Consider the following 27,755-nt stretch of genomic DNA (forward strand, 5'->3'; position numbering starts at 1 on the left):
AAGTAACACTAATCGATTGTTTTGACAAGACTGGACTCAATGAGCTGAGAAAATGTTCCAATAGGCCATTGGAGGGGACTGAACGAGCTATGCATGATTCAATGCAGCCATTGGAGTAAGAGTGAATTGTGTTGCACTTTTTGGAACTCTTGATAATAAGCATCATAATCTTCCAGTGTTTTATGTAAAAAAGCGTGGGTATTGCTTAAATCAATTTATTTAAATTTGCCATTCAAAATTACTGAAAGACAGAATGCCAACAAAAACAGTGATGATGAAACACTGTCTCTAACTGTCCTTTGAAGTCCTGCAGCTGAACCACTTAGCTGGAAAAAGATCCACACGCACGTCCCAAATACTGTGAGGCACTTTATTGGCGCCCTCTCGTGGACAAAACCTGGAATCGTAGAGGTGTAACCAGATTCAGGTTTTCACTTTTCATTCAAGAATCTGAGGGAAAAAACTACAGAAACAACACATTTTACTCACATTTTAAATAACTTTATTCTGTAAGAAGCTTTAAACGTGTTCTTTTATGAAATGTTTTTTTTTTATTGTTTGTTTGTTTGTTTTTCTTTCTCTCTTAGAATAAAATTATTCCTCTGTAATTTGCATTGGGATGCTTTTAAAACAAATACAACAAATCATCTATTTACAAAATCTGTTACCAAATCTATCATAATTTGTGTGCATATAGGATACTCATCCAAACAACTGGAAAATATCACTGTTATTTTAATCACATTGCTTTACTTGGTAGAAAACGGTTTAACAGTTTCGATCAAGTCTCTTATTTTTTCCGTCCATCTTCACATCGCTCATAAGGTGAGGGTATTTACAGGGAAGGGGAGCGGAGGACTGGTGTCATGTGATCTGATGTGGAGCCTCCAGCATCTCCATCAGGAAAGTGTCAATGGGCGTGTCCCCGATTAGTTTAAAGAAGAACAGATGCTCCAAACACTTGAGACCGATGGAGCGCAGAGCTGGCAGGCGCAGGAGCAGTTTGGCGAACCTGCAAATAATTAAAAAAAATAAAATGAAAAAATCTAGTTAAAAAAATGATCTCAAGTCGTCACCTGAGGAGTAATGAGGAAAAAATCCTTACATTACAGTTAAATGCAGTTATAATGTAACATAAAACCACCAACTGGAAAGTGGGTATGCCATCCTCCTGATGTCATACTATTTAATTGGCTAAAAGATTTCATGTCTTCTGATTATAATATGCAAGGTGCAATAACTGCAACCTTCCAACAATGGTGAGAGTGTAATATTTCCCACCTGCCAGGTTGGTCGGGGTACTTCTGTTTTGTATACGACTCCAATGAAGCATAGACTTTTTCTCTTAGCGCCTCCACCTCTGCTGGGTTTGACAAACCTTTTGCATCTAAAACACACAATCCAACATATGTATATGCCCAGCGTAATACTGCAAAGGTGCAAAATGCCACTGTATTCGAGAGCGGTCCACACTGACCTGGGTTGAATAGAACGATGGCTCGCAGGCAGCCCAGCTCTGTCTTATCCATCTGCATGTCTTTCATTTTGGATACCAACTCTGTGAGGACTCTGCAGTCAAAGATTTTTATGTTATCAGGACAGAAAGGCCTTTTAAAACAAGTGTTCCATAAAAACACACAACGTAAATTTTATCTGAATAGCCTTAGGCCATTCCTGTGAGACTCTTTGGAGTTTCCATTTTTGATATAAACATTTTAAATTTTCCAGATTGAAATTTCAAATGATTTTCTAAAGTCTTTAGAACATTTTGGACTTTTTAGCGCAAAATAATTTATCCTTATTTCTGAAGTACTTTCTGAGAGTCTCTTACCTGTCGAAGATGGATCCCACTCCTGCACTGTGGGCGCTATTTCTGTGCACGTGTAGACCTGTTGCCAACAGGATGCCATCTTTAACCGTGACTGAGCGATGCGAGAAAGAGGCAATGAGCAGTTCATTCCAGCCTGGACAAAAAACATAAAAATAAATAAAGACATATTGATCATATTATGCATTACATTTTTAGAAAGATTGGTTGCTTTTGTCTTATTTCTTTTCTGTGATTCCCTTTAATCATGGCACGTGTGCAAGCTCTCCCACCATTAGGGGTCAGTGTAGCTGATGCTGCAAACTGCTTTAGTGGGACCTGGCAAATATTCCAGTTATATTTAGTTTCACTGCTCTACAAAACCAGGTGTCAAAAATGTGTCGAGTGTGTATGTGTGCATGTCTTTTTAAAAATGTTTTTCACTGGTTTCATGTGTTTATTTTTCTGTGCAGCTGAGGCTGAATAAGCGTGCGTACCTGCCCGAAGCAGGATGACCTGGTCGTCCAGAGGGAGCTCGGAGAAGTGCGGGATCCTTTTGGCCCACTCCACCAAGGTGAAGAGCTGCTTGTCTGCAGCCTGACAGATATTAGTGACGGGGTCGTTGGTCTGGAGAGAAACATGGAGGAAGGAAGCCCACACAATGCAGTTAATGCCTGAGCTTGTGAACTCCTGCAGTGTGCATAAAGTCACAATGACCACAGCCACTGAGCAGGTGCGGCTTTAGCTATGTTTAGCTACTTTGCAAAACCAGAAGTTTCCTTTCATGACTCCAGACTCTTGAAATAGTATTTAATTTGAAAAGAAACTTTCCACAATAATTTTTAATAAAACAGCGCCTTGTAAAAGTATATTCACTTTTAATTTTTTAATTTTTATTTTTTACATTTTGTCATGTTCAACTAGGATCTGCAACAGTTTATGTGATGGTTAAACACAATCAGCACCTATTTAGAAAATGCAAGGAAAAGAAAAAGTAGTTCAGAAGATGTACACAGGGCAGACGGGTCAAGGAAAAAGTTGTGGAGAAGTTTTAAACAGGTTTGGGTTATAATCCCATATTCCAAGCTTTTCAAACCAGATTCACCTTCCAACAGGGAAAAAGCCATCGATATGCAGCTAGAGCTATAAAGAGTGTCTTCATTCAGTGTGACAGAGTTTGAGTTATTTTGCAAAGACTCGTCAACAAAATTTTCTCTAAGAGTGCAAAATGGGAAGCGATATCCTCCAAAGCATCAATGTATTTGACTCAATTTCCCGTAAGATATTTGAATCGGACTTCAGAGTAAAGATTATAACATCCGCAAGTGTAAATTGGATTTAGTCTCTCAAGCTGCTTAACCTGGCTAACCTTTGATTAACACATCAAGCAATCCTTTATCAGTGTTTATAGATTCTCTTCTAAACTCATTTAAACTTGGACTGGTCGGGTTCTTTACGTTTAGCTTCATAATCTGTAATATATGTCGCTTCCTCCCCAGTTTATTGATCCCATTAGATGGATACAGCACATATTATGGAAATAGGAGCTTTGTATTAATTAGTCTCATAACAAAAGGCATCTATCTGTGTAACTTAGATCCTTACAGAGTTTCCGGGGCTGCCATCGCTGTACGTCTCTGTTTTGGGCTCCACAGCCAGCTCAGCATCCAGGATCTTTTCCACCGGCATGTCGTCGTTGAAACTGCTGGTGGATTCCACCTCGTTCTCACCACGCTCCTTCCCGCGCTGCCTCTCTTCCTGCACGGCTGCACACACACCCACACCCAAACATGGACACACGCAAAACATCCATTTAAATTCAAGCTTTTAGACAAAGATATGTGAGCTTAAGAAAAAGTGTGTTGGATGTCTGAAGGTACTTTGACTTAGACAAACTGGCCTCATAATGAAGCAATTTCTAGTTTACTGAATATGATTTGTTTACTTTGGAGGGAGTTTATCAGCATCCCAGAATATGAAGTGTTAATATTTGATCACTCTGCCTTGGAGACTTCATTCAGATCGGTCAGATTGTGAGAACATCTCCTGTCCACAGCTCTATTATGGTGGCTGTCAGATTTGCTGTCAGATTTAGTTCTTGATTCTGTCTTGACAATTTCAAAGCTATTCCAATGAAGAAAATGCTTCTTTTTTATTGATTTGAATACAAATCCTTTCTCACCTTTGGCTTTCCAGCAAAGGTTTAAAAGTTTTGGATGAACGTTGATTTATAGTAATTTCACTACATGTATAGCTATGACTTTGGGAGCAGGACAGCTGAACTTTACTGAATTTCAACAAATTTACTATAACTGATAACGTGTGTGTGTGTGTGTGTGTGTGTGGGTGTGGGTGGGTGGGGGGGGTGGTGTGTGTGTGTGGTGTGTGTGTGTGTGTGTGTGTGTGTGTGTGTGTGTGTGAGCTCAAGAAGACTGAATTATGGAAATGAAACAAAATTTTTGTTTAATATTCCACAGAATAATAGTCAAGTTATTTAAAAAAAATAGGTAATAACACAGAATATAGGCCATAGGTCATATTAAAGTTAGAAAATCATATAGGCTCATTTAAAAAACTCCTGTTTTAACAGAACCCTGTTAAAAGGCTCTGTAGATGGACCTCCAACAATTAAAATTGTAAAGAATGGACTTGTCTTAGTTAAAACCTTGACAACTTCAAGTAAGAGATTATATTAATCAATATAGAGCCACTAAAAACCCACTTAATCTGCTTAATGTTAGACATTATTTCCCTCATTGTTATAAAACTGAATATCGATTGGTTTACCTAGGATGAAAAAAAAATGCTTCAAATCAAAAATCATGTCATCCACACCTGCTGTTTGAACCTGTTTATGTGTTCAAACAGAAAATAAGACTCACAAATGATCAGAACTGTAAAACCAAAACCTGTTCAGTGTGAATTAAAAAGATTCCACAGGCTCACCTTCTCTCTTCATGCCCATGGCCAGGCACTTCTGATAGCGGCAGTACTGGCAGCGGTTCCGCTGGCGCTTGTCTATCAGGCACTCTTTGTTGTCTCGACACGTGTAGGTGAGATCTTTACGGACAGTGCGCTTGAAGAAGCCTTTGCAGCCTTCGCAGCTGTACACACCATAGTGCTTTCCTGTGTGACATAAATCCAACCCGTCAAACCTGGTCTGAACCACAAAATCTGCAACTCTTTTTTTGGGAAAACATCTCAAGGTCTAGATAATTAGAGTGGGAGAAAAACAGAACAAAACTCGAGAGGATTCCTGGCAATGCTTGGCCCACCCCCAAATGTTACCTGAAGAGCGATCACCGCAGATAGCACAGATGTGCTTTGACATCCCCCCCGGGCTCGTACATTGGTAGTTGATGTTTCCCAAAGACTGCAGGCCCGGTGGAGGCTTGATGTCCTCCGAACTGCTAACACTGTTCATTGAGTTCATCTGAGGATGGCAGGAAGACAGAGGATAAAATAAAGAGTTGAGGCAGGGGTGGCTGGAGCTGAGCACAACAGAACACAGGAGGAAGTACAGAGGAAGCGAAAGGAGTTCAGCAGTCTCATGACAGTATCTCCCTTCCCCTTTCTGTTTTTTTTTTTCTGCCTTTTGCTAGATCACTTTTTTTTTCCTCTCCCCACCCACACACTTTATTGTGAAAGTGTCTCAGCAAACGATCACATGCTTGGTCAGAGGGAGGGGCTGAATCTGCTTTCTGAGACTTGTCATACAAGTTTTTTTTTTTTTTTTTTTTTTTGAGCGTGTGTACTTGAAGGAGGCGACGGAGAGGGGGATACACATGGGTGCTGCAGTACTCAAAAACAACAGCAGAGGGCACTCAGACAGAATTTCCTTTTTAAAGCTATTTAAATATACTGTCCACTACAGTCAGAAATGGTCTTCACTAGCTTCCCCCCCCAAAAAAAATTGACATTTCAACTGATGTACATTTCCGTAAAATAAAAGTATTTTCTGCCTGACAGATATCACTGGTTTCTGCTTTTGGCTACGCTTCCTGGTTTCAGTTTATTGAACAAACACTTGATAAAATCAATAAACTAAACTATAAATACTAATGCAGATTGCAAATGATAAGCTAAAATATTAAGGGACATAAAACTACCCACACCATTCTAAAGCTATGTGTGAATCATATTTCCTTTTGACTACAACCACTGGTTCAGGTGCTTACAGTAACTGCCAACAAGTCTTTAGTGGATTTTCAGGCAATTATTCTTTGTGGAACAGGGATTTTTTTTTCCCGCCACATCAGAGGGATTTCAAGAACAAATAGTCAGTTTAAGGTCCATGCCGCAACATATACCAGAATTAAGTATAGTCTGATGTTGGTGATTTTCACCCCGAAATCTCCAATGGAAGTAATTTTTGCCTCATCACTTTCTTATTATTGAGTCATGTACCCAGACCATAGATGAGGTGGTTGAGGCCTGCAGTGCTTGAGATGTTGACATTGCTTCTAATGTGTTAAATCCTTAAGCCATTATGTAAAATTATAAAAGCAAAACCAAAGCCATTTGTGGGTGCCTTAATGCCAGCGACTACAAAGCGGCCCGTATTTACTCAAAACTCTTCCTCGGAGCTGCAAGCCAGAGCCGGGCTGCAGCTCCAGCGAGCACCACTTTCTTTTGAGCTGTTTTTGATCTATATAGCATTTTTACAAATTTACAAATTTTGGAAAAATAGTCACTTAATTGTGGGGGACAAAATGGCAGTATATCTTTTAAAAATACAGAATTTTCCAGGCGTATTTCATCATTTTGTTTAACTTCTTTTTGTATATATTCAGGTTATTGTTGTCAGATAATAAATGTTGTTTTATGATCTGTTACTAAAAAAAAAGCCCATCTATAAAGGAGCAGATACTTTTGCCGCAGCACTATCAGTGACACGTCTGGCTCCAGGCTCTCACATCATGCTGTGCAATAACAAACTTAAACTTCAACAAGGTTAACAAGGACATCAATCCATGAGAAATGTAAGTTTTTACATAATCACTTTCAAGACAGTGGAAGCTTTTGACTCCTGCATATTTTCAGCCTCTTATCGACATCCTGCCCTTTGACCTTGGGCCATCGGCGACAACCCAGCATAATGCACATTTGTCTCCCATACTCACGTTCTTTAACTTGCAAACATCTGCAAAACAACCGGAGAGAGACATGCCTCTGGCCTATATATTTAGCTGAGAATGACATATGGATAATCCCCCCCAAAGTCACCTCTAGCTCTTCCTATCACTTATTTACAACATGCACTCTGCAGATCCTCTGATGGCCGACTGGGCCTGGGTATTTCAGACCTCTAAAGGTTACCAGAGGTTTTCCTTGATGTTAGTTCTCCTTTATGTTCTCAGAGAGCGCTGGTTTTCCATGCATCTGTCACCCTCTCTCGGTGCGGGTGGCCTGGAGGCGGATAGTCATACTTAAATGAAACATCAGCTCCTCCGTACTCGCTCATCGGTGAGTCAGTGGTGAACAGCGATTCTTCTTTAGCATGCAATGGTGTTGTCACAAATAATTAATATCACAAAGACTAAAAAAAGTAAACCTTTTCAGCGTTGTCGTACAGACAGGATGCTGCTTTTAAAAAAACAGGAAACCACTGTAGATAAGGACCAAAGCTCTTAGTATGGATTATTGATTATTGTGTTGCATGTATTCCTTATTCAACACTAGAGCACATTGCTTCATTTAGGGTAGGTTTATATGGGCTTTAAAGGCGGCAGACTGGAACAATGAAGAAGGGGGACTGCTTCCAAATTTATCAACTTCCCTACAAATGGGAGATTTGGGACTCATCTTGGAGTTCTAACTGGACAAAGTTGTTAAATTAATATCACAACATGTTTTGCATTGTGTCAAGACGGACAGCATTAGCCTTCAGGAATGACTCCGACCTCAATCCTTTTTAACCAGTTTGGCCCAAAAGCTGGGTAATTGCTGGGTTGCCATTCAGATCAAATGACCTCTACCAATTCTAACAAGAAGGGACCTGAGAATGTGCCTGAATTCATACAGGAAATGTGGTTGCTCTGCTATAGACACAAATTTGTGTATGTTTAAGCTTTTGATTTTGACACTGTGTAGATTTGAAAAAAAACAAAATCTACAATAACAGCAAAGTTTTGCACACCCTTCTGGTTTTTGAAAATTATCGTTTTGCTATCAGTATTATGTTTCAACTCAGAAAAACAGAGGGGATCAGCAGGATGAGGAGTCTGGAACATGCAGCTCCAATATTGGCTCTTCATGTTTTAAATAAGCTAAATAACTGGAAGCTTAAAATAAAAATAACATTCATGTCAATTGATTCTGACCCAAAACACTGTTGATGTCAATAGATAAATTCATCTTTGACAGTGTTTATCTAGAAAGAACTAACGATTGATGAGTTAATTTAGAAAATCATTGACCTGAATTGTTAATGAAATCAACTGTTAGTTGCACTCTTAAATACAAATAAACGTGGAGCCAACACATCCTTAAAAATTAAAGCCAGTAAAGGATTTTAAACGCCAGCAACTAGTATGTTCTGTAAAAAGTGTCCATCTCAGCAGTGACCCATCTATAGAGAAGAAATGATTCATGAAAACTTTTAACATCCTCTATGAGCAACATTAAAACCAGAAAAGAGATATGGCTATCTGAGGTTATGCACTTCCACACCAATACTTAGTTTTTGCCCGTGCCTTTGCACAAAATGCATAAAGTGACATGAGCATGAATTGCCCCTTTGCTTCTGCCAAACAGAGACAAAGAAACTGTGCCATCAAACACCCACATCTACCCAGAGTGTCGCTGTAGGCTGGATCCACACCACAACTGAAGCAATTTATAACACTGATTGCTGCTTCCTGCAGCATGGGCCTCGGTTCAGCCACTACCATGTGATCATGTGCATGCACAGCTGATTCCTTAGGGGGCTGTACTTCATTCATTTCATCAAGATCACATAGAACAGACACTTCCATTTGCTGTTAAGTGACCCATTGTGCCACGCAGTTACAATGCCTTGCAAAAGTATTTAGACACCTTTAAGTTTTTCAAAGGTTTTGATGTCACAAACCACTAATTGCCATATACTTCAACTGACTGACCAACACAAAGTAGTACAAATAATAAAGAGGAAAGAAAATGATGGATTTAACAAAAAGGATTCAGGAAAGTATGTCATTCATTTGTATTCAGCCTGCTTTAACTTCCTTCGAGACTGAATCTGTGTTTCATAATCTCTGTACAAATGCAGACGTTCTGTGACACCTTTGGAGTTCTTGTCTTCACAAATAAATGACATAGGTCAAAGTCAAGTTTGCATGTATAGAGGATACAGCAAACAGAAAAAAATATGTGCTGGTCAGATGAGTCCAAACTCAATCTCTTAGCCTGCATAAAAAGGCTTCCTAAGGCAGAAAACTAACACTAAACAATCCCCAACATGAAACACGGTGAAAGCAGCATCATGCTGTTGGGATGCTGTTAGTCACAGCATGTCAGAGTTGATGGAGCAGAATTCTATAAGAAAAGCAGTAGGGAGCCGCAAAAGCATTAAAAACTGGGGCAAAGGTTTACCTTTCAGCAGGTCAATGACTCTAAACTTAGAGCCAGATTTAAATTATGTGTAGGAGCCATATGTACACAGTATTCTTTGTTTACGTGAGTTTAATTTGTTACTCTTCTATTTGAAAAAGATAAGCATCTGTAATTGTATTGCGCTTAAGCGTATTAATTTCCAATTCTAACATAAAATAACATGAAAGTTTATGCAGTATTTATATGTTTAGTAATGCAGACATGTCTATCTAAATTACTTCTTCTAATATAAAAATATGTATGAAGTGTAATGCAGGCTGTCAGATTTTTCTCTGCAGTTATAGAGGGACTACTCTTCTGCATCACAGCAGTACTTCACAACTCAGAGATGACCTTTAGGGCAAGAAGTTTAAAGGTCAACAGAAAGGTTAAGGAGAAAGAGGAGAGCCTGAGAGAGTGAGTGGACAGACCCATATATCAGCCTCTGATCTGCTGTAAGATATTCCACAAATGAAAGACACATGATCAAGAGTTAAGCAGTTTAGTTCTCTAAGTACTTTGTTTTCAGACTCAAAATGTAAAGCAGAAAGGGTAACTTTAGGCAGTCTTAAGGGCAGAAAAACAAAACACATCTCAGAACCTTTTAAAAATATATATGCTATTTCTTGGAAAAATTCCAGTCTCTTGCTTACACCCATATATTTCTCACCTGTGGACTGCTGATTGGTCCAAAGTTCATGTTGGGAGTAGACTGGAGGGGTATGGAGGGTGATCCCAAAGACGACGTGATGACGGGATAAGGCGATGCCAGGCCGTTCATCGGCGAGCCCAGGGTGGACATGGGGGACGGTAGGGGCCTGGAGGTGCTGATGACTGAGGGATGTCCCACCATGCCAGCCATGGAAGGGGGATGCGCGTGGCCTGCACTCATTGGCCCTGCCGAGTCTGGATTAGATAGAAGTGTAGTGAGTGACTGAGCAACCTACTTAACTCTACAAACTTTGACCTCATGAATTACTTATTGAACCGGATGCATTGTGTTAATCATAACTCAATCAGACTCCAGTTTCCTTCCAAATGATGAATCAAAGTCTAATATCTACACAGTTTATAACCCATTGAGGTTTAAGCCGACTCATGAGGAAAATATCTCTCTTCTGAGCTCCTAAACGATCCACCAGCTTATCGGTCATCTGGTTGAACAGTTGGCTTTCTGCAGGTTTATGATAGTCTTTAAAAGAAAAGATTGAACAGACTTACAACCAAAACAATAAGCTGACAGATACTAAACACTGATCCCAGTTGTGAAAACAGTACCTTCTTGCCATGGTTACATGTCAAAACAACTGTCAGAAGTTAAAAAAAAAAAAAAGCATCCAAAACCAGAAGTAATATGTCCAGAAGGTCAACACCTCCACCAAAAAAGAATTGTAGACAAAAGTCTACCAAGAAAATAAATGCAAATTAACATAACAAAGCTACTCCTACTTGCTGCCACAATTACAGAATAAACACTCCAGTCCTCAAGAGCAGGGGTCCAAAACTTTCAGTGTGTTCCAGGGTTAACACACTTGAGTCAAAGGACTGAATTACCTCCTCATGCACTCAAGAGTCCCGATAATTAACTAATTATGTGGTTCTGGCATGTTGACACAAAGACACGTCTGAAAGTTGCGGGACGCCAGCCTTCAAGTGGTTTGACACCTGTACCTTAGAACATACAGTAATCTACAGACAGACTGTCAAGGAAAGTCATAAAGTGATTACATTAATTCAGGGCTTAATGATACCAGCAAAAATATGTCTTTATTACTGTATTACTGAAAATTGCTCTGACAATTTCTTTATCATTACACAATGTCCTTTATAAACTAAGCCTGTTCAGTTGGATGATATATATAATTGAGATGAAACTTTAGGCATGTTATCCTACTAAAAAAAATTGTCCATGCTTCTCCTGCCATTGTTATATTGCCATGGCGATTTGGACGTACATACTGGGGCTCCAATCAATACGACTTTTGACTTTTTGAACATGAAGAAAGACAATAAACCTTAAAAAATAAGTAATATTGCTAAATATTAGTATAAATATTAGTCAGTCAGCAGGCTATCAAGTGATTCAGCTCATCTCATCTCATTTCAACATTCTGGGTCCAGTTATGTGAAGTTTATTATTATTATTATTATTATTATTATTATTATTATTATTATTATTATTATTATTATTATATTAAAATGTCCACACAAAAGTTTTAAAATAGCCTACATACAATTTTATTACAGTCACATAATATTTCAGACTGTTAACGTGAAAACATTTATTCTGTAAGGATTTTTTTTAAACAGCACTCTTCCATATTACCAAATTACCAAACAATACTGTGTTAATAACCACAATAATAATAAAAAAAACTTTCTAAGAAAAACCTTCACATTAAGTGTCTTAATTAAATATCTCACACTCAAATAACACGTTTACAATAAAATTGCTTGCATTAGTGTAATGAGCATAAATGCTGACAGCATTATGATTTGGATCTGCTGACATCAGTTAATTGAAAATGGCTGTCAGATTTGTTCAAACCTAATATGTATAACTCCCAGACACTTGCACAGCTTTTCCCAAGTTTATCTGTAAATTAATATAATACACATAGTCTTTCATGATAAAGCTGCATATTCAGTGATTGACTACAAAGATCCTCAAATTAATTGTAATTGTATGGGGAAGAAAAGATTAAAGCCAGCTGAGATCATGTTAGCGAAAGAAGCCAGGTGGTTCTGCGCTATCAATGTTCGCTGTGCATGGCTATACTGTTTGAAGCCCACCTGATTTCGGTCACAGGGCGCTGACTTTGCCTTGCATCCATTGATGTAAACTGACAGGCTGGCATTTACATAGATGACCTACTTACAAAAGCTGTCAGTCAGCTGGTTAACAGGGCATACAGTGTAATTTCATGCATGTGTCGTAGCTGAGAGCCACACAACTTTCACCAAATAACAATTTACATGGAAAACATGTACGACTGTGTACCACACACAAAACTACACACTGGCCACAGGCTATCCCAATGCAGCAACAATTATCTAGTCTGATGTTGTTGACTCAGAAAAAAAAAAAGAAAAATTAGAAAACCGAGTTGCCTTAAGCAAAATGTTACTGATGAACAATGACATGTCTATTGTAAGGATGTAAACATTTGGATCAGACTGCATAAGCTGCTGCCTTTGTGTCAGTGCCTTCTCCCACCAAACACACTGACACACACACACACACACACACACACCCACACTCAGTGTGATAATGGGCGCAGTGCCAAAGGTTGCATTTAAATGTCACATTTTCTTGTGCTAGGATGTGGGAGTGTGATAGCAAAAAACACAATCAACAGCATCTCAGACTTGAATTCTGCGACAATCTTTGTTTTGTTCTGCAGCACTGTTACAAGTAGGCATGCTGAGTCAAAATACAACAAATGTTCTAATAGTGAGGCAGGATTTTATCTGACATGGTAAGATAAGTAAATAATTGCAAAAAGCAATTATTTACTTGCTCTTTGCAAGAAAACTCCAACTCTTTAGATCTTCATCCACTGTTTTCATTTGTCAAAGATGTTGCTGATTGAATGCATGATGCAATATGCATTATTGTCAGGCATTGGCTTCTTTTGGTTTCTAGAACCTGGAGTCTTTGTTAAGTTTGCTCTCATCTGCATTCTCCTTGCTACAGCTGTACCATATTTCCCTGGATTAGTTTATCTGGCTCTACTCTGCCTCAGTGAAGAAGTTGCTGATTTTTCATTGTTCAGTACTTGAGCCTCCCGTTTAAACGCCTACAATTTTTGTCCTTTCTCCACGTTCCGTTCAAAACCTGTAAGTTTCTTTTTTTATGATAAAAGTTTAAAATGCCCCATTTGAGAAACAGCCTGTGTCATGATTCGTATTATCTAAACTTGACAGTTAAACGGTTTCTGACCTTGACTTGAGTCATTGGCAGTTACTTACTTGTATAAATTTTACATAGTTGGAAAGCTATTAATCTGTTTCCAACTCTTGTGTGCTGTTTTATTTGATCTGGAGGGAATGCGAGCACAAAAACAAACTCCAAGACGTTTTTGTTGCCCAGAGGCAGCTGTTGTTCCAGACACTCAACTCTAAATGACTTTAATTTGTCCAATTCTGAGGAAAAAAAAAAACTTAAATTTTTTTCCTTTTTCAAAATGACAATGTTTTTTTTTGTTTTGTTTTTTTGTGTGTGTGTTTTGTTTCCTAATGTTGTGACTTCAGTTTCTTAGCATTTTGAAAGGAACCAATGAAAGAAATCGCTTGTTATTTTGCAAACATTTTGAATCGTGTCCTAATACTTCACCTCTGGCAGCAATACAGGCCCGATCATTTTTTTCCCACTTTATTTTTCAGACAATAACATCGTTTTAAAGGAAACGGAAAGTCCAAGTAATGTGAGGAGTGTCATAATGTTTGCCTGCTGCCTCCTTGGCTGGATGTAGCATATTTTCTTGTACAGACACTTAATGAACACAGCTGGCCATTCAGTCCCTCTCTGTTTGCCGAGCTACAGGTATTGCACAACTTCCTGTTTAGGACTGAGACTATGGCCTCCACCCCGTTTTCACTTGCTCACTTTCTCTAACCCTACAATCAATGATAAAAAGGCAGGCAGAAGGGCCTCCTCCTCTAACCCCAGAAATAAACTGGATGAAAAAGAATTCTAGGAAATATGTTGAGCCTTAAAGTAAAATTGTGCAGAAAAATATAATAATACCTAGATTTCAATTTAACAATAGTGGGAGTGTTCCCTCACTTTGGAGTGCATGTGGAGCCAGTCAACAAGATTGCATAATAGGTGACCACTGTACAGCATGTACTGTGTCTGATTCTGTGCACTGACCTCTCTCTTTATGTGCATGGCAGATTCCCCTCGGGTTCACAAACATCTTGTCTGGTCAGCAGACAATATGACAAAAGGGCAGCAGTCACAACAAACATTTGGAAAACATAGCATAGCAATTCTAACAGTCTCTGATAAAGATGTGCAAATGACCATGGCTTACATCTCTGTGTATATATATATATATATGTGTGTGTGTGTGTGTGTGTGCGTGCGTGCGTGTGTGTGTATGTGTGATATAATCTCAGCTGAAAATATTGCTGTTGTCACCCAACAGGAAGTTTTGAACAGGGCTGTCGTTCTTATTTCCAGTTGTTTTAACTTTTGCTCAGACTAAATATGGGCAACCATAAGCAAGAAAACATTTTCCGGTCTTCACATTGACTTGTGATTCTCTCCACATGTCCACCTTACCTGAATGATTAAATGACATATGTTTTGGTGTTCCTTGTTTTGAAAAGTGTCTAAGAAAAGGTGTTTGTGTAACATCATTTTTATACCCTAGAGAAACAGAAGAGAGGGAGAGCACCTGTGATTTAGCAAAAACAAACAAAAAAACTGTTTCTTATTATTGTATATTTCTTTTTACTGAATAAATGCGTGACCAACTTTCTTCGTCACACATAAGAAAATGCAGCTCTAAACCTGTAGTGACAGTTTTCAGAGAAGATGTCTTTGTGAAAGAGATCCTGGGAACTATTAGACTTTTCTTATATGGTTACACTTATTAGGAACACGAGCTGTCACGAATAAAAATATGTAACTTATAATATTCCAATAACAGTCTCATGCCTCTTAAATGAACCTAAAAATGCAGAGCTGTTAAAATCTTGGACTGCTCACCACAATCAATTTTGCATGGTGAAATAATTCAAGGAATAAACTTTTTTTGAGCAAAAACTAAACTAAAAAGTGGCATACTGTGATTCTATTAATTCACTGCTAATTTCTGCACCTGCGAATCCAGACACAATGGCTCCTTTTGTCATATTCATCAGTAAGTCTGAGTGATGTGTGAAGGTCACTGTAACAGATTTTCTAAGTTGTTAATGTAATGTTTGCAAAAAGGAAAATGTGCACAAATGAAAAGAGGAAACAACTCTGCTTTAGGTCAAGCATTTTAAAGACTTTCCCCGGTAAACTGAGTTTAAGCTCTAGGTTCAAAAACAGATTCAGTTGTACACAATAGACTCTTATTGTACCATTTAAAAAATTTAAATGCATAACTTTTAAAGCTTAAAAGAACACATCTAAAAATTATACATATAAATATAGGAGCATTTTTAAAGTAAATCCACTAAAAGCATCTTACAATAAATAGCCTTTTTTAATGACTATTTTAGGAGGACCTTTCCTCTTCATTTTACCCAGAAACTTGTTTGGAAATATTTCTCGTCACAAAAGAAATGAAGACCTATTGTCTGGAGACTAGCATAGTGCCACCCATCAATCAAATGGCTGATTATATGTGGCTGGTTTATCATCAGTACGTTTCCTCTACAGAGAGCAGGTAAATATGTGTGAAATGTGTGAAATAGTTGTATTTTTATCTCAAAGTTATCACACCAAGAGAAACACAATGACGCCTTTGCCTATTACCTATTGTCTCAGCTGATTTCTAACTCTGATGAACCACACTTAGACATATTTAGAAACTTCCACTTACTGTGCAGATGGCTTTCAGACACTGAGCAATGAGATACTTGTCAAAACACATCAGGGGGGGACTTGCTTCTGTTTTCTCCTGCTGTACATTGCAACACAAGATCCACACTTCATACACATAAACCATGGTTCCTAACTCAAGTCTTCCAGCAGTCATGAGCTACACACCCAAGGGAACCCAAAACACATGGGTGACCAGCTGGCAGGATGCCTGAAAGGGAATGACTGGAGAGGTGAGCATGCTTCAAAAGGTGAAGGTGTGTATGAACTACAGTGTGTGAGGAAGAAGGGCCAACAAGGCCATCCAATGAAGCATAAATGTCCCCACTGCCACTCAAAAGGCCTGAAATAACCTGCATTGTGACTCTTCGATAAGCACAGATATATATAATCACTATGAAATTTGAATGTTAAATCTAAATTGATTTAAATCTTGTCAGAAGTTAGTAGTCGAGCAATTTTAAATGTAAAATGTGTAATTTTATGAGAATTTGACAGACAATTGTAAGCATTTTACACAGATTAAGAAATAATTGGTCTCTATTACACAAAATAGCAAAAATAAACCTCTTTATGACAAGTTTCAGAAAATTAAAAAGGCATCCACTGAAAAACAGCGTAAGACAAAGTCAAGCTACAGTTTCCTGTCTTTCTTTGTGTACAAATCTGCCCTGCTCCAGCATCTATCTGAGAGCAAACAGACAGACAGAGCAGAGAAGGGCACCTTTGACCGCTGGCGTCGCCAGTCAAAGGTCACCTGTTGCCAAACTCCCAAACCAAGTTCACGAGAATTCTCTACCTGCAGCATTCTCGTCACACAGATCGTTCCCAGAAGCGACTGTAGCAGAGGAGCTTGCAACTCACAAACAAAATCCGCAACCAATAATGACAGTTGGATCTAACGACAAGATGTACAACTTTTATGATAAGTCGTAGTGGCTCTGAGCAGCAAATGCAACAAACACTGGCTAGTTTTTCTACTAGTCAATTACAAGTTTAAGACTGTTAATCAATTTAACAGAGAATGCTGCAGAAGTTTATAATAACCTTCTGTAAACTTTACCATAAATAATATCAGATCATCTTGTTTCCTGTTAGAAAATCATTAACTCAATAATGTTGTATAATGGCCACTAGGTCTTACACCAATCTGATAATCAACAGGTTTAGATACACACCATAGACCATAAACCCTTTAACTCCCACTCTGCTAATTACTGGGTTGAAACTGGCTGTAGTGATCCACTGTGTGGTAACTCAATAAGGCCATAGCCCCCAAACTAATAATATCTCCTGTCTGGAGAGTTGGGAGGGAGGTTGGGGGCGAGGAGCAGCAAATCTATGTCTGAACAGCAGCACAAGTCCTAAAGTCTGAGAGATTAGCCCTAACAAAGACAAATCATCCTCAGCATGTGCATCAGTTTGTTTAATAAATATCTTACAAGTATCTGCATTTAGTGACTGTTTGTGTATGTGAGTGTCTGAAAAACAGGGGTCTATAGTTGACAGTGCTGCAGCCAAAAGAACAGAGAACTTCCTATAGTAATCAAACGGATTGCCTGCGGAGCTCATTACATGGAGCGGGCTTGTAATTAAGAAATAACCTCCCTGAGAATCCATCCGCATTGTGCTCACATGCACAGCCTGTGTGCGCACAGATTACAACTTTGTGAAATCCCCTGCGTCCATCAACACAACTATACCATGCTTCAACCATTCATTTTATTTTTCTGCCTAAATGGGGTTGATGTTTGATCAATTGTGTCACTAAATCCTCTTATCCCGTAGTAAGTATCTGCAGCTCAGCGGGCCAGCTGTCAAGAAGGTGGGAGGCCCTGGTAGGAGGAAGGGGGGGCCAGGAGTGGAAGAGAGCCAGAGAGGAAGGGAAGCAATGGTTGGTGAGATGGACGGATGTAGAGTGTGATGGAAGGATGGGGGAGGGATCTGTCCCACTTCCCGTCCACAACACAAACTTCAAATCTCTTTGGTGGGAATGTGAAATTGCCAACTGCTTAGAGCCTATGTACATTATTATAAACAGATGTGTTAATGGGGTAAGGAAGTATCAGAAAGAAAAACAAATGCAGATTCACTGACCAGTCTTTTTTGACAAGTATTTTTTTTGTAGGTGTACAGTTTTGTTTTTTCTGTTTTAAATTTTTAGTATATAGTCTCTTATTCTTTGTTTTTAAAAACATTTGTTAATCTTCTCTGTTTTTCTTTCATGTCTGACCTGATTTAGATTGATCTTTATTGACTACAAAACATCCAAAACAACAAACTAAACATGAGATGCAGATTTTTTCCAAACTTAAACAAGAACAATAAATACATGCTTTTGGAGGACAGGCCAAAAGTTATGCAAATCTTAAAGCTACTGTTTCCTATCTTGCCATGCTGGTGTACTGGAAAACACATCTGATATGGGTTTCCGAAAAGTGTTTTGTGGAAGTTGAGTCCTGTCACATGTTTGAAATAATGCATGTCACTTGTTATTCACTCTTATCCCTAATAATAATGCATGCTTATGGGGATCCAGGCTAAGGACAGAAGGGTCATCTGATAACGCGCCTGCTTGGCTCATCTCAAAAAAGGTGAAAGTGAGTTATTAACCTAGCTGGTTTTATTTTAAAAAAGATAAGTACCAATATTCTAGCAATGGAAATTACAGTTAGAAAAGTAATGTAAAACATGTTTCTGACTGTTTTGTGCTTTTCAAGACAGGAAATATTTCCAAACTGTCGAGTATCTCAAATCAATGCATAAATTAAGAAAACAATGTAAATGCTTTTCAGTCAAGTTTCAGGCAATGCACAGCAACGGCACAGCATAGATTAACCTGGAAAAGGCCTCGCCAAGTTAATCTGTGTTACAAGCAACTAAAGGAAACAAAAATATCTTGCTATGTTTTTGCAACATTAACCAGGCCAAATCTGACTGGTAGAGGGGAGAAAATGACGACGTTTTCTGGTTTTGCATACAACAGTAAAATGTCTAATTTTGCCTTGAGGACGCCTGTGTCAGTGACAGGCTTCTTTTCTAATGGGATGAAGCTCTTTTTGCTTCCTACCATGCAGAGAACATAAAGAAATGTGATTTGTTTTTTTCACTAAAGTCAGACGGCTGTGAAAACACAAGGAATTGAGATGGTGAACTTCTCTGACCCCACAATGTGCCCTCTGGTGAACTCAAACAAATATTCTTACACCCTTTCACCATGATCCAAACTTTTACACTGAGCTTCAGCAACATTTAAGATTTGACATACATATGAATATTTCATTGCATCTATATGAAGCACATTTCAGATTATGTTTTATTTCTACACATGTTGCGTCAGCACAAGCACTAAAACCTTCCAGAGGGAGACACATTACACAGAAGCAGAAGCGGCATATCGATTGTGAGGCCAGGGCTGAGACAAGGACAAGATAAAGATTGTTTTGCAAGTGATAAAAAAGTTTGAAGCTTAAACAAAAAGAGCTAACAGAGAACAGGCTGACCAAGCAGTCCAGAAAAGCAAACAAACAGCCGTACTAAAAGGCTCCATGCAAATCAAAGCATCCGCACTCGTGGCTCTGCCTGATGAGGTAACTCCAATTAGTTCCTGGAAGTAGTCGTCCCCCGTTACACAGGAGGACCATGAAAAGGTGAACACAACCTCAAGCTGAGACCCAGCGCGTTGGAATAAGGGCAGCCTGACTGCTGGACATCCCAAGCAGCTGCGATAGAAGAAAGATCATGGCTGCACTGAATAATTGAAGAAAGAAGTGAACATGCACAACATGCTCCTATTGAACACAGCGAAATGCAGTGACGGACGACTCACAAAGCTTATTTAAATGCACACCACTGAGCCTTCAAATCTGGCACGGAAAATACAATATTTGCCTTGATTACAGTGGAAAAACCCAGTGAGAAGCAGGTTTAAACAACAGACACAATCGTTGTAGACACGGGTTAACCAATGATGCAAAGAAGTTTAAGTTAAGTCTCATTTTGTCAAAACCTAGACAGTAAAACATGCACTAATTACTTTGCAAAGTACAATGAAAAATAAGCTTCAACTGAAGTACAATTTAACAATGAGACTTAGAGGTACAACCAACACAATCTCTATGATGCTGCTCTGAGGCACAGCTGTGCTTTAAGATAAACGCTGAAGTCAGACATACTTATGGTTTTAGAGGATATAATCCCTGCAGTCATCAGCTTAAATAGAGTGACAGACAGAAACATAGAAAACTGAAGATTTGGACATTTGAAATACTACAAGCAAGTAAAAAAAGACAAAGAAAAGTCATGACACATGAACAGCAACACCAAAAAATGGATGGATAGATAAATGAATGAATGAATGAATGAATGAATGAATGAATGAAATCTCTTCTCATACTAATTACCCCCATTTGAAAGTCGAACTGACATGGTGTAGGGCAACGCAGACATAAACCTTTCCAGATTCAATTTCTACTGGATAGATAAAACATAAAAAATATGAATCTAACTGTAAAGTATTTTCATTTTAAAAAATATTTTCATTTTAAAAAATGAAAATACTGCAGAAAACATTTCAGCGTCTAGCAGGTACAGTGTGCATTTAAGCCAAACATAATCCTCAACTTTCAGGATGATGTGGATTTAAAGCGCTGTCAAATGTCCAGATGTGCTCTCAGCAGAGATGAGACCAGAACAATCTGCTCTCCCGCAGTCAACAAGGACACACTTAGCGCTCAAGACTCCGTTGAACACCCTGGTGTTTACACTTTTAGCTGAAGTGATGCGCCTCTCAAAGGACACTTGAGAGTACAATAGCTCTCTGTTATCTGCTCTACTCACAGAAATAATCACACATGCTCATAAACAGTGCAGTGCGTCTCAGTGAGTCGAGTTGGGCACATCCCGCCCCAATCTCAGGAAATATGAGCAGCGACGCTCCTGGACCAATAGAGGGATGTAGGGTGACGGACAACAGAGGCAAACTGTGATAGAAAGGGGCTAATAGGAAGCGACAAGTGTTGAGAGTTAAACAGATAGTGAAGGACAAGGCAAAGAGAGCTGGAAGCGTCCTTTAAGGTTGAGTGACAGCCCTGCTGAACACATGTGAGACCTCAAGTGAGTCACAAGCTCTCAATTCTAGCAGGAAACAGCAAAGCCTTGTAGCTGTCACAACTGGTTAAAATTATCCAATGGTTTAAAAAGCACAAACATGGGCTTAGGCACATTAACACTAAAAAAAATTAAGTGGCAACAATAGAAATTATCCTCATTGACAAATAGCAGATATGAAGTGAGCCATTGAAAAAAAAAATCTACGGTTGGACATGATAAATGCAACTTAAATTAAAATGAAAGGGCTTACTTCAAAATGTACAAACACAAAACAACAATTTAAAAAAAATCCAGTTACTGCTACTCACAGTGACTGCAACCCCTTTCCCTGCTAGGGCTGCCTCCGGTTGCAGGTAAAGAGGCAGGGTGCCACATGCCTAAAACAAACAAACAAAAAAAAAAAAACCAAATTGTGCTTCAGCGGATCCCAAATCACACACTTTCTAGGAGAAAACAGAAAGGAAATGCTCCATGTGGAGAAGGAGGAGCCATTTTCAAGTTGGTACTGCCACGGGGGTGCGGCACCGCATAGCAAAAAGGAGGCGGAGTCCACCGGCGCCAGTTATAGGATTACCCAGATTATCCTTCCACGGAGATCAATCCCACAGGAACAGTTTGCTGGCCGACTACTGCACAAATCAGCTCCTCCACCACCCACTCAACTCATGTCTGTCTCTCTGTGCATGGTTCTGTTGCTGTGCTGAGACACCTGTTGCAGTTGCATGACTTGGGTGTCAAGCGTAAGGGGAGGCAAGGGTCAAACTTAAAAGAGTCCAGAACAACGAGAAGACTCTGATTACTACCTCGTAAAACGGAACAAGCCTGGAGACCATGTAAAGACATTACAGAGAAACTCGATACCTACCAGAGGTTTTTTATATTTATATATAATTCAAGGACACTTCTGTAATATATCTTGTTTTATGTGCAGACTGAGCATAAATGGGCTGAGAAAGTGAAAACATGGGAGAAAATATTCAAGAATTCTCTCTTTTATCTTCCTCCAAGCATCTGAAATCTCCCTTCGACTCAAAAAAATAAACATAACAGCAAGAGCGCAGAATGGTAATACTTATGGCATGGTGAGTTCTGCTTGAGTGTTGTGTTGGTTTGTTTGTGTTTAACAAGTGTTATGACATTCCAGGATGTCAGGAATTGTCTTTCAGCCAAAGCTGTGGGACGGACAAGAAAACGTGGCGCAAAACGAGAACCTTAATGCAAACATGGGCCAAAAATACACCTTTAAAGGCAATGGGAAACAATACCTGGCAAGTCCTTAGAGAGCCTATACAAACTTTGTAGCTAGTAGTATGCAATATGGTCCTTATTGAAGAATTAATTCAACAGAGTCTTGTTTTAATAAAACAATACCTACCAGTTCTCGATTACAGGAGGAGTTTTCATTTATCTTGGAATGTGAGCATGTCATGTGATTGACAAAAATTATCCAAGCCAACAAATGCGAAGCTGGCAGAGATTTTAATTTATCCTATCCACCGATCAAATGTTCGTCTTATGAACTCAACTGTGGTCCTGTAATCTTGCAAAACCTTCCCCGATATGTGTGCATCTCTTTCACTCTGCGTGACTCAACAGTTTTCTTGTGTGAGACACCTGTGGGACACTGGATCGACTGACCACACATCACTTGAAGGAGAGACGCCGGTAACCTTATCCTCCCGGTGACAGTAGTTGGGCAGGAAAGTTGTTTGGCAGCCAGGCAAATGAAAAAGAGAGAACGCCAAAGAAGAAACGCTTTTAGACATTACGCAAAAAAAAATTGCCCAAAAAGAAATTACGATAATCTTTTTATTCTTTAAAGCATGATGTGTTACGATAGTGTGTCATGGCCCACATTAAGCATGTCAAATCAACTCCTGAGAACCCTAATTAGAAATCAGAGATGTAACACAGATTACAAAGACAGGAGGAGGATAATTGGCATTACTAAATTTAGGTTACTCCTTATTCTTAAATCTGAGTTAGAAATATTGTAATCAGCACACTCTATAACCTAAGGAGGAAAGAATTATCTTATATTCTCATCCTTTCATAAGAATCTTTGAGAACATGAAGTCATAATTGTGTAACATGTAAAGTTTAACAATTTTATTTGTTGCTTAATTTACTTGTTAGGATTAAGAAAAGATCGTTTGCTAAAGTAAAAAGGTCTTTCTAAATTAAAAGGCTTGCAGGTAACCGTAATAAGCAGAACAGCCAAAATGTACAATATTCACCCCAATAACTGGAAACTACTGTTAACTTTAACAGGTGTTATATTTCACTCCTTGCTCTTGTTATTGGCAGTCATGCCAATAATAACTCCTGCTTTTCTGTTTTCAGTAATAGAGACTAAAAGAATAATATAGATCACGTTTAAATGTTTGTGGAATGAAACTTTGCCATTTTTCCTAAAGTCATCATGCAGTGAGAGTCTCATGTCGGCTCATGCTTGTTTGAAGTATGGGGAAGAACATTAAATCAAGATACTGTACATGAAAGTGGCGGTGAGACTGAGAGCGACCAACATAACCATCCTGTTTCTTCTTTAACACCCCGAAAAATGAAACATCAGCACACTGTAAACATGACAAAAGCCACTGAGCTTCTCAGTGTGTTTCCGCTGAAGTATTTTTCTGAAATGAGTTTTGGAGCCGGAGCGTGGATGTTTCTATGAGGGTTTTTCAGTCAGACTATAAATAAACAAAACTACGCTGATATCGCTGAGTTTGTTGTGCATAGGCTAAAACAGAGAGATTCAAGCTCACTTTTCTGTTTTTGCACTTTTTCACATTATCATCATAAATTTTTGGGGCTTTTTTGTCTACCTTTTTAAACTTTCAGCCTACTCAAGCATGCTACAACTCATAGTGAAACTACTAATTCAGAGTCAGCTTTTCTTTTCTTTTTATTATTTTTTTTAACCAACCGTAATTCCAGGACTTGGGTATCTTTGCTTGACATTTTCCCTTAAGAAATACATTTGCAGACACGTTCGCAGCTGGGGCTATGAATCAGCACCTGCAACCATTTATAAACATTAATCAAGCTACTGCGCAGCTGCTCAGTGATTAAAAACTCAGTCCCCACAAGATCAGAGAGATGTAAAACAATCTCCATCCATGCACTGATCTGTTTGTTGTTACAATAATTAGCAAAGAAATAGTCTAATACCTCTCATGACAAAATACTCTGGCAGCCCATGGGTCTTTCCAGGTTCTCAGCTTGATTAAAGCTGAAATTAAATCATGGCTATGACCTTCTTCACTAATGACTAATTACTGGCAATTAGCCCAGAGAATGGCCTCCTTACGCCCCATATTTTTTTTTCCCTTATTCCCGACTCACAATCTGCACGTACGCGCACAAAAAGACATCTGAGTCTTTACACTGACATACAAATGCACACGCCCAGTGAAAAGCACAACAAAAAAAAGACCCATTGTATATTCTGTCTGCAAGTACACGTGTTGGCGCTGAAGAATTGCAGGTCTCAAGCTATAGAGTGCCTGAGCAAACACTTGTGGAGAGCCACACCTACCTTACCTGTGTGGTTTATTAACTCTGCGGGATTTGTGCACAACTAAGCATTAAAGCTGCCATACTACAAACCCACATTCTTTAGGTCATGTGATGCCATCACTATTTTTTTTCAATGAAATATGTGCATATGATGCATGCGTAGAAAGTTATTGGGTATATGCTTTTTGTTTTGTTTTTTTGAGTGCATGAAGAGGTGAATCAGCGACCCTTGGCAAGTGTTAGACCTCACATCAACTCCGATGACTTGTTCCTTCACCACCCCTACTCCCACAACCTTCATTTCCATGTTGTTTTGCTCCACTCTCCAATCCTGTTCTTCTTTCTGCTGTAACTTCCCTGATCTGTGAGCTAAATAAGTTCTCACCGTCAAAAATCAGCAAAAGGGTTCTTGTTAGCTTGTCTAGAATCACTTCCGCTGACGAAAAATAAAAATTGCTGAAACGCAGAGAGGGGGAGCGGAGGAAACGCTGATTCTATAACTGCAAAGCCCAGGGCAGCCCTGTGTGAAAACCTGCTGAAACATAACATGTCTGAGAAAAACTGAGGAGGAAGATCACGAAAACAATCCCCACATAATCACCGTCTTGTTTCTTGACTCCACACGCCTTCGGTTTCATGCTTGTAACAGATTACAAAGGGTGACCATTACAGCATCGAGAAATGAGCACAATTTATGACTCGATTATGCATCTGAGTGTGTGGGCTGTTGATGCAAAAATATGTAATAAATCATAGTTCTGAGCCAAAACAGACAAAGAAAGTCTTGAAATATTCCCTCAGCTGTTTTTGTTTGTTGGTTGGTTTGTTTTTGTTTGATTTTTTTTTTTTTATGAGTACTGTGCTCCACAGTGCAGTGTTTAAAATACAAGTCCACTTTTATCATTTTATTTTGAAGAAATTTTCAACCCATAAATAACCTCAGTTTGGGACTGTTGTGGGATTGGGGAACTTTTCAATTCAAATTATTTGGGGAAAGCTGAATTTAAAGCTCCAAAATGTCACATCTTGACAAATGTCCCTTTGGGTAAAGAATCTTTACTGGGAAAACAGAAATTTATTGAACCTATATCTGAAGTAGAGCAGCTGAACACAGTTGAAGTGCATGACTCTTGGGACGGTCCTACTGCCTAATCAGAAACTTACAACAACGTATAAGTGAAGCCCCTGGGGGGGGGGCTGCTCTGTTTTCTTACCATGGGTTTCCTTCTCTCCATGCTTTCCCATCCACATGTCTCTGTCATTCCCCAAGGACCTGGCGTCATTACAGAAACAATTTTCAGCCTCACTAAGTAGTCCTGAGATAACAGGACACAGCAGCAGCTACAGTTGCTTTAAAAAAGTATGTAACCTCAGAACTTTTTCGCATTTTGCAATGTTACGACCACAAATTTCAATGTTTCTTATGGGATTTTATCCAATGCACTGACATAAAGCGGTGCATAATTGTGAGGTGAAAACAAAAAAAAAAAATTGTACAAATCTAACAAATGTGGTGTTTAACTGTTTCTTTGCTGTCCCTGAATAAACCCAGTATCATCAGAAGTCACCAATTAGGTGGACTCCAATCAGTAATTGGAGCCGAGAAGCAGCAAAGAGGTCCATAAGAACAAGATAGGAGCTAAAAAGATCCACAGCTCAGAAGAGATAATCTGCCAACAGGGAAACCCTTAGTCAAGCACTCCACAAATCAGGTCTTTGTGGAAGAGTGGCAAGAATAAAGTGGTTGTTGATATAAATTTACAAGAAGTCCAGCAGATTGCCACAAGCCATGTAGTATCAACATCAACAAGGAACTCTGGTCGAATGAGGTGACAACTTTTCGACGCTGCAGGTCACAAGCATAATGATGGTACCATGGAGATGTTTAAATGGAAGAATAAATGCAGCTCAGTACAGGCAAACAGACAGATGTTTTTTTTTTTCTTCGCAAATGCAAAGCAAGTGGAGATATACCCTCCCAAAGACTTCCCCACTGTCATTAAAAGGTTATAATAACTACAATGATAAACTACTTAATCTTAGTCTTCTTGATCAAATCTAAATAAAATGAAGTTTGTGACAAAATTCAAACTCTTCATCTTCAAATGCAACTTCTACTTATTGAACTCCAGCTTTCCTGTCATCTTTTTCTTGTTGCTGGTTTTCCACTGCTGCACTCCAATCTGTGTCGTTCCGGATGAAAACAACATCACATGACAGCTGATGCATGTGGCGACTCAGTCAGATTCAATAATTGTTTATTAAAGATCGGAGTTCAACAGTAAAGACAATCATCCTGTTTAGGGAGAGCGCAGCAAAGTAGGCCATAACTAACTCCGCATGTTGCAAACTGATCCCCCTAAGCGGTCACTGAGCGGTAACGGGAGAAAGCCATCAGCTGGTTCAAGGGCAAAGTCAGAATGGGTGACCCGAGAGCTGCTTTTTGCCGTACGAAAATCGCATCGCAGTGTTTTCCGGAGAGGCTCCCGCAGCCCACGGCGCTGACCAGGGCGCGTCCAGCACGCACGCTCCTCTCCGCTGCCTCAAAGGGACTCCCAAGTTTGTTTATCTGCAGAAAGCCGACATTCCTCCGCGCAGTTGCACGCAGCCCTCTTCCGACCCAAACCACCGCTCCAGACCAATAAATTGTGTCTCTGTCTCAAACAGTTTAGCAAGAGACGCGCGACAAGCGCCATAAATTACATAAGCGCAATTAAAGTGCCAACCTCTGACCTTGCCAGACCCGGCGCAGGCATGATCACCTGACTTTATGCAATGGCAACAACTCCGGATTCGGCGTGGCAACTATACTATTCAACAGCTTGGTCTAACAGTCGCAGGCGGGACTCGGGGCGATTAAAGTCCGCGAACAGTTTCGCTGGACAAGACAGACCTCCGGGGGAGACGCCATGAAGCGATTCCCTCGAATCAAAACAAAACGCGAGCAACAAGCAGAGTCGATAGGAGCACAGACCGCCGCCGAAAGCGCAAGCCTTTACTTACTGAGGTGTAAATATGGATCATTGCTGTCCATAGTGAGCGAGTTGCTGCGTCGGTTTTCCTACAGTGGTTGCCGCTCCGCATCCCAGTGCATTCCTCTCTCTCTCTCTCTCTCTCTCTCTCTCTCGCTCTCTCTCTCAGCCCGACTGAACTCTGCAAAGGCGGCTCAGCTCAGCGCGGGGGCCCAGCCAGGGAGGG

At 39.5% G+C, this 27,755-nt stretch overlaps 1 protein-coding gene across 5 annotated transcripts; it reads right to left on the minus strand.

The window, feature by feature from the left end:
* Nucleotides 1-232: 232 nt before the first annotated feature.
* On the minus strand, nucleotides 233-27,755 carry rxrgb (retinoid X receptor, gamma b). Of its 5 annotated transcripts, none has more exons than XM_055052611.1 (11): nucleotides 27,561-27,755; nucleotides 21,344-21,412; nucleotides 10,053-10,288; nucleotides 5,096-5,240; nucleotides 4,754-4,933; nucleotides 3,413-3,573; nucleotides 2,305-2,434; nucleotides 1,832-1,964; nucleotides 1,478-1,569; nucleotides 1,282-1,387; nucleotides 233-1,012 (listed from the first exon to the last, which is right to left on the minus strand). In XM_055052611.1, exons 1-11 carry the CDS (start codon nucleotides 27,589-27,591, stop codon nucleotides 865-867), a joined length of 1,431 nt encoding a protein of 476 aa, XP_054908586.1. In that variant the 5' UTR covers nucleotides 27,592-27,755; the 3' UTR covers nucleotides 233-864. The 5 variants fall into 5 exon arrangements, with proteins under 5 accessions (XP_054908586.1, XP_054908596.1, XP_054908604.1 ...); XM_055052621.1 differs by lacking the exon at nucleotides 27,561-27,755 and adding an exon at nucleotides 21,610-21,714; XM_055052629.1 differs by lacking the exons at nucleotides 21,344-21,412; nucleotides 27,561-27,755 and adding exons at nucleotides 14,259-14,309; nucleotides 15,925-16,123.

This window comes from Poeciliopsis prolifica, unplaced genomic scaffold (assembly GCF_027474105.1).
Source record: "Poeciliopsis prolifica strain line A6 unplaced genomic scaffold, Auburn_PproV2 SCAFFOLD002, whole genome shotgun sequence".
In the NCBI taxonomy this organism is placed as follows: domain Eukaryota; kingdom Metazoa; phylum Chordata; class Actinopteri; order Cyprinodontiformes; family Poeciliidae; genus Poeciliopsis; species Poeciliopsis prolifica.

Bases quoted from the DNA above. Each gene is read 5' to 3' on its own strand.
- rxrgb (XM_055052611.1), bottom strand. From the start codon at position 27,591: ATGGACAGCAATGATCCATATTTACACCTCA. The intron at 3,574-4,753 runs GTGAGCCTGTGG...GTGTGTGTGCAG, and splicing joins CATGGGCATGAAGAGAGAAG to CCGTGCAGGAAGAGAGGCAG. The intron at 1,965-2,304 runs GTACGCACGCTT...TTTTTTGTCCAG, and splicing joins GGTCATCCTGCTTCGGGCAG to GCTGGAATGAACTGCTCATT.